The following is a 14,486-nucleotide window of genomic DNA, read 5'->3' on the forward strand; positions in this document are numbered from 1 at the left end:
CGGATGGATTTGTTTTCAAACTAAAGTAAAAGACCGCTTCTTAAACCAGAGAAGGTGAACGTGGTGGTATTCTTGTAGAAAAAACATGCAAGTCCTGTCAGCTACAGCCAGTTTAGTTTTACTTTTCTTTTTGTTTTCGTTTTGAGAAGCTTGTTATCTTTGCTGTTTACCTCAGGTTATGCTATGGAGGCTTTCCTTAATTAAAAAAATATTAATATTTATTTGCTTCCTCAGAGTTTGCTAAACATTCTGTAATATACTAGGTATATAGTACAGCATGTGGTCTGTCCTATGCCATGCCTCCTCTTATTTGTTTTTGTTGATAAATGTTATGTAAGAGTTTGTCATTGTCAACGTACTGTTTTATTGTTGTTGCGCTTTTTAATTAAGAATAACAATGAATCCATCTTTTGTTTTAGTCTTAAAAAGTTAAAGGTGTATAGATAAGCAAAACAGACAATGATCTTTTCTTGTAAAATGTGACACCAAGATCGCAAATTTGAAAGTAAAAAGCGCACGAAAAAAGGAATTCCTGATCACAATTTAAATCACAAATAATACAGATGAAAAAGAACGAGTTGAATGTTGAAAACTTTCGTTACCATATAACTATAAACTATGATAAAAGTTCATCAGCATGCATTGATTAATCAAATGTTGTAGCAAAAACAAAAAACAAATTGCAACCAAATTATGTACTCGTGCGCAAAAGTGAGATCAGTGGGAAGAATGAGTCTAGAGCCCTGCATGAAAGACTGCTAATTCTCAAAACATTTTTTAAGATGACTGAAAGGAGGAAAAACCAAAGTGAAGTACTTACATCACGCAGTCATTTATTTACTTTATAACAGTAAATAAATATCGGTTCTGCATATCGGTTATCGGGCACATAGACATGCAAATAATTGGTATCGGTTATAAAAAATCAATATCGGTCGATCACTAGTTTTGGGTTCACTTGACCTCGATCTGACGTATTTGTAATGGGTTGTTTAGATAAGAAGCTTTTTGGGGTTTGTGGCAGGACAAAAAACAACAGAAATTCCCCCGTTTCCCCCAGTGCATGGATATTCACTTCACTAGGGGTGGGCGCGATTAGGGCTGCACTATTAATCAAAAGAGATTGTCATGCCCATCTTGTCAGTAAAGCCGGTTCTGTGATTAGTAGTAAATCTCCATCACCTGCTTTCAGATGGAGCAGCATTTACTACACAGAACCGTTGTTCACGGACAAGCTATGCAAAACAATCGCAGACAATATTGAATGATTAAGAAATCGTTTGCGATAATGACAGCTGTTTGCGTAGCTTCTCAGTGAACTACAGCTCTGTGTAGTAAATGCTGCTCCATCTGAAAGCATGTGAAAATGCCACATTTAATAACATGTTTCTCATAATGTCACTTCATAATGTCAGTCGAGTGTTTGAAATAAATCCTTCTGTGAGATGATGTGGCTTCTATCAGCGCCCTGGATGGGGATTTTCTACTGATCACAGAACTGTGCTTCACTGAAAGATATGCATGACAATCTCATCTTCTGTCTAATCATGATTTCATTTTGATTTATCGTGCAGCCCTTGAAAGTTATACATTGTATTTTTAAACGGATTGAATATTTCAGAGGTGAACTTTGGAAGGTGAATATGCAAAGCTGTTGGAAGCTGTTGAAATGCAATTTCAAACGCTTTATAGGCCTTGAATGGTTAAATACCCACACTTGTATGTTTTCAAAATGCCTGTCTTTGCAAGTATCCTCCTAAACAGTAATGTCTTACGTGAAAGCAAATAGCTGAGAAAGAAAACGCATGACAGCAGTCTAAAATTCCCGCCATCTGTCATTCCTGTTACCGCAAAATAAAATTACTCATATCGTGATAAGATTTTGGTCATATCGCCCACCCCTAGACTTCACTAATTGACTAGACAGTTGTTGGATGATTAACTGACCATCTTGACTTGTTTCTATTACTAGGTCAATAGTTAATGGTGGTTCAGTTGATCAACCACCTGAACTCATTTGGGCAGGCTAGTACAAAATGTAAAGCCAGCTACTACATGTATTTAGCTGGATTTGGGCTAGTTGTGCTTCTTTCCATAAAGGATACCATCTCTGTAAACGTAGTTAGAAATGAACTGATTTAAGCCCTATTTGGACATTAATTGTTTCTCATGGGGACATAATTGATTTTCACTATTTACAGGGGGTAGTCGGTTATTTAATTGCCGCCGAATCCAGAATGTCAGCGTTTATCTCTCACCACCCCCATAAAAATCCCTGGCCGAATTACCTACTGTTTTTTTTGACAAACACCAAGGTCGTGTGGTAATTTAATTGCCGTCCGAATCCACATCTCTGAGTTTACGAAAATTCAGTGTTTAAATCCTTGTTGAGCACTCCCGAACACTGTAAGGTAAGCGTTGTACTTCGGTGTAATTTGCACACATATTTATTTCTGAAATGCTGGAAAGTATAAACGAACAATACTTCATAACTGCTCCACCACAGCAAGTGGGAGCAGAAAGAGAAGAAAAGCACGTAAACGTTCAAAATGGGTCTTTATTATGGCAGCAGCAGGTATGCAATTCAGTTTCAAAATGTGTATTATAAACAAATATATACATAATTATATCGTTTATAATTATATGCGACTAGTGTGTCTATTTTCCTATTTTTAAACGGGAGATTTAAATCAAATAATAAATAGGATTATATATTATAAAATATGCTTGGAATAATTAAAATACATTTTACACAATAAGAATACATTTGTAAATATAATTCATTTCATTTACAGCAGACAATTATGTAACTGGCCACATGAGCTCGAACTCGCTTCTCCACTATGATTAAATTGCCATCCGAATCCATGAGTTTTATCACTGAGGTGATATGTAAATTTATTTTTACAGACGTCCGTATGAGAAACAATTACCGTCTGAATCGGGCTTAAGTCATATGCTTTAATCTGGAGTTCTCAAAAACATAGCCTTCTTATTTAGACTAGTCTTTTGGAAGTGCTGAATATTAATCTAGCCCATGACATTCAAGGAAACTTCTTTAGAGAAGAGACCGTTGGTGTCATTAATGACGCATTCCCGGGTTGAAGGCCGGCATTGGCCCATGTTTTCATGCAGGGTTGTTATTGTAGCCTTGTCTGAGTCACTGAACTACAAAATAAGCCTTGATGAATGAAGTGGAGGATGATCGCTTGATGTATCAGTTCAGTAAAGCAGCCTGTTATAGATTTCAGTTTTGATTTCACTACTGGGAGCTGAAGATAAGTCCCTGGCTGCTCACTGGGAATGTTTCACCTCTGGGATCCCAAAGTTTATAAAGATGGAGCCAAAAATAAAAGAGCACTCAATCGCTTTGGGTGATAAATGTGGGTCAGTTGGCAAGGGCAAACAAACGGTGAGGGAAGAGTTACACATGCGTGCCTGTGTCTCACTTTGACATTACAGCAGTGTTTGCCCGCACAGGGTCATGGCCACTTGAAGTTTTTAGATTTATGCACTAGTTTTTTGTCTTCCATGTAAATCTTGTCAAGAATCAGAGTCAAGTACATTTGCATGTGGCATGTGATATAGTGTATATATATAATCAGTGATGCTGTCTACACTTAGAAGAGTAAAAAAAAAGTTTGCTTTGCCATTTCTGATCTGTACAGTCTTCAGAAGGACCCCCCAGTGTTAGGAACAACTGAATGGTTTATTTTGTAATGGAGATTCATATTTAGGATTATGTTTGTTCAGAGCATTTGACTACAGATTATTTTGTAAATTGTGCACAATATAATGAGTTTACGAATGAACTTCTGTTTTTGTGAGGCAAACTATTTCATAATGCTTTGTCTGTAAATGACAGTTTTATATGGATAATATTTTCAAAGCACCTCAGTTGTTCATTGTATAATGCCCAGTTTTTCTTCTGTAGCTATTTACAAAGTCGCCATGTGTATGATTATGCCTAGTGTTTTAAAATCTTTTAGGGTTAGTTTACTCGAAGGTCTTATGGATTTGGGACAACATGAGGGTGAGAAATTAATGACAGAATTTTCATTTTTGGGTGAACTCTCCCTTGAAGTGAGACAGCCTCTAAAATGGATCATTTTAGGCTGAGTTTTTGTTTGTTTTTTTGTTTTAACTTTTGTTAAAATCATCTTATTTTCTCACTTTCTAAAACCTGTATAGACATTTGTTGTATGCTACTTTGGCATTCACTTTGTAATGTGGCTGTTTAATGAGGTTATAGTTTTTGACAGGAAACCAGGAATGACCTTCACAGAAAGAGCGACTCAGTGCTGACATCCCACCTCAGGGGGTGCACACACAGCCTGCAGTCAGAGACCAGTGCAGCTAGAAGAAAACCGGGGGCTCCTCCATTCAGGGATATCCCCACATTTTACATCAAAACCTTTTCAGAATCCAATCATGCTCTACATTGAAATTTTGTGATGCAGTTGATTAATTTGAATTTTTAGTGTTTAATTTTTGCGTCTATTTAGATCTATTTTATCAACTATAGCTTGTAAACGGTTCATTTTTATTCAATTTCGGTTATATGTAGCACTTTTCACAGTGCACATTGTTTCAAAGCAGCTTTACAGAAATAATAAAAAAAAAAAAAAAAAAAAAGAGTAATTTACTGATGACTGTTGGCCAGAATTTTAATGTTCATAGATCTAAAAAGCAAAAAGCCATTATTAAAGTTATTATTAGTTCAGACTCTAAAATCTGATTGGCTATTCGATAGGCACACATCAATTTATTGTGACATGTTCCTTAATTTATAATTTCGAGTTTATGGAACTGTTCCTTTCTAAAATGAACATGTAAAGCTCTGATTTGACTGTCATAGCATCACATAAAATTAACAAAAATGACAGCGGCCTCAAAAGCTAAAGATGGGTATCTCTACACGTCATTTTAGCTTATCTAGTGCGATCTCTTTGTTCATTATTTTGCAAGAGCATATAGCGTAGAATTAATGAATTAATTTAGTGATTAAATATGTTTCTGTTGTCATAGAAACTAATAATTCTGAGTCGAAAGATGTGAACCGTTTCGAGTGGAATCTGGCAGTTGTCATCTTGTAATTACAGTAATTCCGACATGATGTGAACACAGCATTAGGCTATATTGAACATTACTTAATGGAGAAATTATTTCAGGGATTAGTAAAATTGGGTTATTTATTGAAGATTGGTGTCTTTTATTAAAATGCTGTTTTGTTAGCAATAAATAATTGAACTTTGATAATCAAACCTATTGGGGAAAAAACTTCAAAAATAGAATTTAGTGAATTTAGATGTTTTGAGCAAAACACTTGTGATACACGTCATAAATTGTTAGTAAATAGTTAAGCTCATGATATGCTGGATTTTTCGAAAGTAACAGAGCGAGGAAAAAATGTTGAGTTCAGTTTGACCTTACCAGATCGAAAACTTTCAGGTCATGACAACAACATCCAGTGGGAGGAAATGACACTCAGCAACATTTGAAAAGCCACATTGGACTTACAGAGCTTCTACAAAGATCAAGTTGTGATGTCAATACGTAGGCCTGTTTTCTGGGCATAGCCTTATTTTTCAGTGTAATCATATATTCCCCGTCGGTTCATTCTTCAATATTATAATGTGGGAAAAGCAAAAATTATATCTGTTCTCATCCCGGTCTGTTGTGTTTTTGGCATCCGACTGGTCTCCTTTATGCAATTATTGTCTGACAGTGTTATGAAACCCTACAGTATTGCAACACAGTGGTTGATTGTGAAATATGATGCTTTTATGTTATCACAATTATGATAAATGAGGACGAACTGAGCCCATAGGGCAGGTAAATGCTTCTGCTCTTTTCAGTAATGATTAAGTAGTACCCATATGTCAGATAAAATTGAGTAAGGGAACATTGTGTTCATGTTTGTGGCGGTTAGGACTGAGACATCCATATCTTGAAATATTCAGGCATCTGTACTTCTCAGCTTTCATTGTGAGACTGACCCATTTCTCTCTGAGAATAAATAATGGAGGGGAGACTTCAAGACCAGCACCTTTGAGAGGTTCCACCTTCTGCACCTATTTCATATCTGAACATCTAAAGAAGGAAAAGAACTGTATGGAAGAAGATAAGGTAATAGACTTACTATTTACTAGTATGTTTGTGACCATCTGAGAAACAGCAGATGTCATGGAAATAATACTCTCAGCCAAAATACTATAGGTATTGATGCTTAGATGAATAAGACATTTCCTTTAGAAAGTATAAGAAGATTTGTATTTAATTTATTATTTTGGAAAGTTACCACAGGCTTATGATGGTAACCACAATGTGGTAACTATTATGTACAAAACTATGTATTTTCAAAACCGTTGAGTCAATGGGATGTCTAATTTGGTCTTAGGGAAACCCTGAATAATCAGTCTGGTTCACTTGAACATGGATGTGTTTACATTGCATATAATGTAACAGCTACTGTAGATGGACCATTAAATCCAGGAGTCATGAGTAGTCTTGATTTACTCACCCTCATTTCGTCTCAATCCTGTATGACTTTTTTTCTTCTCTCAGAAGAAGATATTGTGAAGATTGTCTTATGCAGTGAAAGTCAATGGAGTCCCAAACAAGTCTAGACCCTACTGACTTTCATTGTATGGATGAAAAAAGCACTTTCAAAATATCGAATTTTCTCTTCCATTGATACATGGGTGAGTAAATCATGACAGAATTGTCAGTTTTGTGTGAACTATCCCTTAATGCAAGTTGCAACATGGCTTTATTTTCTATAAAGGCTGCCTTGTTGTGGATTACTTGTGTTTTTCCTGGTTATTGTTTCTGTGTTGGAAAGTGATAATTGTTTTCTGAGTAGTGCAGCTCTGAACTTTCCCATGCACCACCTTTTCTCACAGAATATTTGTCTCTGCAGACCTTGATGATTGATGTAGAGGGTGTGTGAAATAGGATGGGGATTGCTTGGAATTAATAATTCTAGTTCTAATTCAACACAATTCCATTAAAGATTCTTTTAGTGCTTTTGAAGAAGAATATATAGTGCACATAATAAAATAACATAAAATTTCATTTCTGATTCCTTCGCCAAATTTCCTTGATTCCTAGGCCAAAAACCAGCATAAATATCTAATTCCCATTTGTTTCATGAGAGATCTAGTGAGTGAGGTGCTGCTCAGAGGTGGATGAGGACGCCAGAGAGAGAGAGAGCGTCAGAGATGGATGGATGTGGACGAGCAAGACAGGTTGTGACAGATTGAAGGGAGGGTGATGTAAGACCTCTGAGCTCAACCAGCAAAATCAGCTTTCTTTGGCATCTCTGTTCTTGAGATACAGGAGGCTGCAGTGGTGCATTATCAAGCCATCAATACTTCATCCCGTTAAACTTATCAAGCGGAAACAGCCAAGACTTTTTATGGAAATGATGAATGAGAGCTTAAGAGCTCTTTCACTTCTGTAGCACGAAGGGGATTTTTTTAAAATTCTGTACTTATTCTCGGAGCAAATAACATTTGATTGTCTTATGCAAAACCTCTTCTCTCAGTATGCAACCTATTAAGGTGAGTGCTGAAGAAAAGTATTAAACTTTGTGTATCATCACTTGTGTTATGGATATCTATATATACCTTATTGTGCAATTTTTTACTTTTTGTACTTTTCATAGAGTTTACGATATAACCTTATAGAGTAGCTTAACAACCACCTAAAACTCCATAGCAACTGCATAGCAATCCGCTAAAAGACTGCAACAATGCACGCCCACTTTCCTAAAGTATTTTGCCTATGAATTTGTCCCTTAGGCCTTAAAGAAATTCTTAAGAGTTATAACCCAAACAATCAATCTGTGAGGTGAATCACAATATTACGAACTTTGAAGTAAAACAAGTATTTGTAAATCGACAAGAATGTGTACTTAACGAATTTTATGAGAGAAAGAACTACGGACCCACTTTATATTAAGTGGCCTTAACTGCTACTCTACTTACATTAAAATTAATAATTTACAATGCAATTATTGTGTACATACACTATATAGACAAAAGTATTGGGACACCCCCTTCTAATGAACAGGTCTGACTACTCAACAGCAGCAAAAGTGCAATGTAATATGAACTCAATGAGTACATTGTACTTATTTTTGATGTAAGTTCATAGTAGTTAGGTTAAGGCCACCTAATATAAAGTGGGACCAGAACTACAGTAGTTTTAAAGATAATACTGGTGAGAAACTACATTACCCATCAGTGTTGAAAATGTATATGGGTAATGTAGTTTCTCACCAGTATTCTCGCTTTTACAAGTGATGATTAAAAAATAAGGTTAAATAGGGGCTGATGGCTTAAACAAAAGCATTTACTATTGATAAACAACCTTGTAGCTCTCACTCCTGTTCTTAAAAGTTCAGAAGTAATAGGGATAAATTCCCATATGTAGAAAATGAATGGGATTTTACATCTGGAACCCAACTATTGCACTCTTTATGCTCTGACAACCAACTAGCACAGAACCGTGGCACATTTCCATCAAAAAAAGTAGAAATCTTCATCCGAATGCAACTCGGGTGATTGAATTTGTTTTTAGGGGAATTTCATGCAGTAGAACTGTGCCATTAACAGGATCTGCATAACCTGGTGTTACAGTTAGTGCTTTACGGTAAATAGCACAAACCTTAACCACTACACCACACCACTCTGTACAGCACTGTCTGCAATGTTTAAAAGCATCCTGGGTGATTCTCAGCACAAGATACCTGACATCCTGCCACAAGTGCAGAACAGCACCTGCCTTAAATACACATACCGCCACCGGCAGAAGCGTCTCTGCCTCGTTCCCATTCCCCCATTGCCTAGCAGCCGAGGCAGAGTGTTGATGTCCTCACAGGCACTTCCTGTATACACTTAAGACACGAGTCTCTCTGTGCAAAACAGCCCACTTCAGCATGAGAAAATGGAAGTGTCTCATAGTCGAGACTTCCAAAAATATCCCTCTCTGAAAAACTGAAAAGGAGAGACGTAGGCAGAGAGTAAAGTATGATTTTTTTTAATTTTGTTTCTCTCTCTTTCTCTCTCCTGACCTTCTCATTTATGGAGTACCACGCAGTGAAGTCATCTTTCATTCAGCAGCAGAAGAGGAAAAATTGCTCTGTCTATCCGGCCCGACTTTTCATTCCATTACAGTCAGACTAGACTCCCGAATGCATCTCAGAAAAGCACTTCGTGGCCAGGCCTTCAGTTATATAATATAAATGGGGGTAAATGTATTTGACCCTTTCAGCACCGCATCTGCTAGACCTTCACTAAACGAAATGTGGCTAATTTAATGTGCATTTAGAGGGTTGGTGTTTGTGATGCCATGGATATTAGCGCTGGGCATCACAAAAGCACTTATCGTGGCTGCAGTAGGCACTTCAGATTGACAGCGGTTAAAAGCTTTGCGCTGGTTGTATAGGTGTATTAAAGTGTGCGGGCTTTCTCTAATGGCAGCCATTCTGTGTTTTTCAGCTCTGTGGCAGGCATCATGACCACAGCTAGGTACCGACCCACGTGGGATCTGGCCTTGGACCCGCTGGTGTCCTGTAAACTTTGTCTTGGAGAGTTTCCCTTGGAGCAAATGACCACCATTACCCAATGCAAATGCGTTTTCTGCACCCTGGTAAGTAGCACCTAACATGATTTCAGGGATGAAAAACAGATTTCAAGGGATGGCTATTTTATTGTATTGTATTTTGTTTTATTTTATTTATCAAATCAAAGTAGATAAAATAAATAAGTTGAATGTGTGTGTGTGTGTGTGTGTGTGTGTGTGTGTGTCATTTTAAGATAAGATAAGCCTTATTTTAAGAATGAAGATTAATTCTCTGAATTATTTAATTTTTGACTGCTGTCTGAGGAACAGAACATCTAAAAATAAATCAGTGGAATTCTTACATAAGCGTCAGACATTTTGAAACATGTCTATATTTATGCACAGAGTTCACAGCTATAGACAGATTCTCTACACGTCGACCTAATTGTTTTTTGTTTCAGAAATGTGATTCACAGTCCAGTATTAAATATTTGAGTCTTCAACCCTCTGAGGTTTTCTGTTCTGGGAGCAGTTTCCCTTTGCTGTGTTTTTACACTAATCTGAGACCAGTTTTATTTATGTCTTGTGGCTGCAAGCAACATTTGGGGAAAGGAAGCTTCTAGAGTAGGGTAAAGGGAAAACATCTCCTCATCTGATTCTAAGAGGCCTTGTCTTGGTTGTGTCTGAGCTCACTTGAAACAAAACTGCCTTTGTGTCTTAAGAGAAGCATGTTTATGGAAACATCTCCCTCAGAGTTTCCCTTACCAAACATTCCTGAAGCTCAAATCCATTTAGTTTGTTAGTCTGTTCAGATCAAAATGTTATTTATCTGATATTTAGTATTTAGTATCTTTCTTGCTTGCTTTATTTCGTTATTTCTTTCTTAGAGTGGGAGAGAGGGGAAAATATGACATGAGTATTTCTCCTGAAGCATAAAATAAATTAAAAAAATTCATAGCCTATTAAAGCAGTGAGTTCACAAATTGCTAACACTGGAGGATAATTAGCCTTGGACAAGTGACTGCATCTTCGTTAAATTGAGATGTTACACAACGTAATTGTTTTGAGGAAGTTAACAGTTCATTACAAGTGCTTCTGTAGAAACTCTGACAGATACATTGAGCAATTTAAACAAGACGTTAAAAGCAGAATTTGTTTTCACATAATATATTTTTCTATATTTTCTTTTTAATTAACTGATTTTTAATGTCTTATTGTCGTTTTAAAGTGCCTGAAGCAGTATGTGGAACTTCTCATCAAAGAGGGCTTTGAAACGGCCATCAGCTGTCCAGACTCAGCCTGTCCAAAACGTGGACATTTACAAGAAAATGAGGTACTGTCAACATACACTACTGTTCTTAAGAGTGGGTCATGAATCATATATATTTTTTTTTTTAAAGAAATCAATGCATTTAGCAAGGAAGCGTTAATTTCATTGGTCAAAAGTGACAGTTAACTTCTACATTGTTACAGAATATTTCTATTCAAATAAATGCTGTTCTTTTGAACTTTCTGTTCATCATACAGTAATGCAGTGGTTCCCAAACTTTTGTGGCCCTCCCAACACTTTTTTTTTTTTTTTTTTTGGAAAGTCTCTTATGCTAACCAAGGATATATTTATTTGTTAAAAAAAAAAACAGTAAACACTGCAATATTGTGACATTGTCAATTTAAAATATCTATTTGAATGTTTTAACATATAGGCTAGCATACTTTATTCCTGTGATCAAAGCTGAATTTTCAGCATCAATACGCCGGTCTTCATATATGCTCATTTGCTGCTCAGTAATTTCTGATTATTGTCAATGTTGTAAACATTTGTGCTGCTTAATATTTTTTGAGGAAACACATTTTTTTCATGATTCTCTTATGAATATTTGAAATTGTCCTTTGTGACAGAGCGCTGGAGTTCGTCAGAAATAGAACGGGACATCAGTTTATTGTCATGCATTTGTCGATGAGAGGAGCATAACCTCGCATAGTCCTTGGGACATTTGCCGCTGGCTCTGATGTCTCTGTAGTGTTTAAACGTAAGATAAAATTTGTTTTGGGTAAATCTAACACGTAATCTTTGGTCTTTATTCTATTGCTCTATTGATATGTTAAAATGAAAACATGACTATGTTTGATATAATATTTTGTTTCATTGTAATGTAGGCTGTGTATGTTCCCTGAACTACATTTCTGCAGCTATTAATATGTTTAAATGAAAACGAATTTTCGTCTGTAAATACAGTGAGGAAAATTGCAGCAGCCGAGGTGAGCTGACTGTCGTTATCAAGTACGTTGCTCTTTGCAGAATTACCAGACTTGACCCGTTCCATCCGCGGGATTCACATTCCCGAGTCTCGTGAAGTCCGAACTACCGAGGATGCAAGTCCGAAATGTGGGTACTTGGAATTGAGAAACACGCGTAGACCTAACGTTACGTCACAAATCTTCTCGGTACTTTAGGCCGTGATGGAAACGCTGACAGCAACAGGTCTGGGGGAAAAAAGTTTCTGCGAAAAAATTCCTGGGACATATTGTTCTAGGTAATTTCGGTACATGGCTCCCTGCAGTACAACTCTGATTCTTCAAGCGCCATCTAGTGGTCTGTTATTGATACAGCCACAACTAATACAGCTGATAACTGAGCGCTCAAGCGGGTAGCCTACTGCGAGTCATGTGGAGGTCATTAAAATGTCAAATTGATATTTTGCGTTCAATTATTTACTTATCAGGCAAATGGCCACATGATAAGCGGGAAAATTACGCAGTGTAATCTTCACCCTGCAGAGGTTTCTTTTGCAAAATAATCTGCTGACTGTACACTATCCCTCAGCCTTGCGCGCCCCCCAGTTTGGGAACCACTGCAATAATGAAAAAAAACAGTTGTGGTTTGCTCAAAAATATTAAGCAGCACAACAGTTTTCAGCATTGATGATGATGATGATGATGATGATAAATGCTTCTTGAGCAGCAAATCAGCTTAAAAGAATGATTTCTGCAGGATCACGTGACACTGAGGCCTCGAGGAATGAATGCTGAAAATTTAGCTTTGCCATGACAGGAATAAATTATATTTTAAAAATAGAAAACAGATATTTTTAATTAGAATAATATTTCACAATATTACTATTTTTACTCTTAATTTTGATCAAATAAATGCAGCTTTGGTAAGCATAAGACTCTTCTTTCAAAAACATTTGAAAAAATTTACCCCCACCCCCCCAAACTTTCAAATGGTGGTGTATATATTCCTGTATTTAAAAAAAAAAAAAAAAAAAAAGTAAATCTGAGACTTTAATTTTAGCATCAGCCTTTTCCATGAGGGTTCCTTGAAGTAAAAAGAAAAACTGATATAAATCATAAAAATTCATGAAAAACATGATCTGTTGAACTTTGTATTATGTAGTAATATCAATCTACAGTTTTGCTAATCTGCTAATGCAGTTTTTTTCGACAAACCCTGCAAGTCACAGCTTCTAAAAAACTGCCAAATACATTACTTTCCAAAAAAATCCTAAAACGAATCCGTATCTCATCAAGAGGAGATTAAAACCCTTTTAGTATAAAATGGATGCTGAAACCTCTCCAGTCTGACTCTCCCCTCGGTGGCTTGCACTCCGAAATCCTTCCAAGTATGAGGTCAGTCGGAGGGCAGGGTTCCTCCTCTGTGCTGCAGGCTCATTGTGAGGATGGCTGGCTCGTTCAGTATCAAAGCAGCTAAACCAGATGAATCAGACCCAGATGCAAAGCATCAGAGCAACTAAAGCCTCTTTTGGCAATCCTTAAAACTGAAGTATGTAATTTCTTCACCACTTGCATCACCAAACGCAACTGCAAAAATTCACTATGCATATTGCTGCCGTGTTGTTTGATCTCGAGACAGTGATTTAGATTAGAATAGCCATATTTGATGTTGGGTATGTGTTTACTCACATCAAATTGAAATGCTAAACGCGCTATCTGCAAAACGAAAAGTGCTTTCGTATCCATCAGACCACATTGTTTCATAATTGGTTTTGTTGTCTCGCTTTCTCTCAGATTGAATGCATGGTGGCTACAGAGATAATGCAGAGGTACAGGAAACTGCAGTTTGAGAAGGGTAAGTGGAAAGCGGCTGTCTGTCCATCAGGGGGGCAATTGGTATCAGACAGCAGCAGATGAGGCACGTGTGCATGTTTGTTGATGGTGAGCTCCATGCTTGCTGTCCTAGATGACTCAGGGTGACTCACAGCAGACAAATAGGCTGGCACAGGTGTACGTGTGAGGATGAAAGGGATGTGAGTGGACTACACTGGACACGTGTAGGTCCAGCTGACCTCATGCGGTCGCAGAGTGGAGGCTTTTACCTGTGCTTTCTGTGTCTAACAATGAGAGTCTGCCACCTGCCGACACCTTATTTAACTCTGCCTCATTTTTTTTTTTTTTTTTTCTCTGATCATCATTTGGGAGAAAAAGAAATCAGAAAACACCAGATTTAAACCTGCTTTGTCCACGTGAGCACCATGCAAACTCATGCTGCTGACTACCATACCACAGTCCTGACATTCAGTTTTGTATCTTAAAATAAATCCTAGCCATCCTTTTTTTTTCAATGTAGAAGTAAGCTATTTCCTGTGCGTGTGCGAGACTTCTGATTCAATAGCTACTATAGGTAAATAACTAGTGCAGAAACAGTAAATCTAGCTACAAACCAGTGTGATTATTATTACAATAATACATTTAAATAATAAAATTAATAAATACCAGTTTGCAATATGAAGCAGCTGAACACACATTCAAGCTAAAAATGGCCACACCTGCTCTTATGTTGAAAGTAAGGTGAATATTGAGTTTTAAAAGATTTAGGCTTAAGTGTGTAATGATTGTTTTCAAGTAGGTTTCTAAAACACTTCTTCTGGGCAGCAAATAGCCCCGCCCCAAACTCA

General features: G+C 36.9%; 1 protein-coding gene across 2 annotated transcripts in view; it reads left to right on the plus strand.

Moving 5' to 3' along the window:
- LOC306850825 (putative E3 ubiquitin-protein ligase RNF144A-A) overlaps window positions 1-14,486 on the plus strand; it is a 42,757-nt gene that overhangs the window by 10,247 nt on the left and 18,024 nt on the right. For both annotated transcript variants that reach the window (XM_079386735.1, XM_079386734.1), the window contains 3 exons: window positions 9,507-9,657; window positions 10,799-10,903; window positions 13,600-13,660. In XM_079386735.1, the coding sequence (XP_079242861.1) occupies window positions 9,523-9,657; window positions 10,799-10,903; window positions 13,600-13,660 (301 nt within the window). In that variant the 5' untranslated portion in view covers window positions 9,507-9,522. The remainder of the gene's footprint in view (window positions 1-9,506; window positions 9,658-10,798; window positions 10,904-13,599; window positions 13,661-14,486) is intronic.

This window comes from Barbus barbus, assembly GCF_936440315.1.
Source record: "Barbus barbus genome assembly, chromosome: 30".
NCBI classification, from domain to species: domain Eukaryota; kingdom Metazoa; phylum Chordata; class Actinopteri; order Cypriniformes; family Cyprinidae; genus Barbus; species Barbus barbus.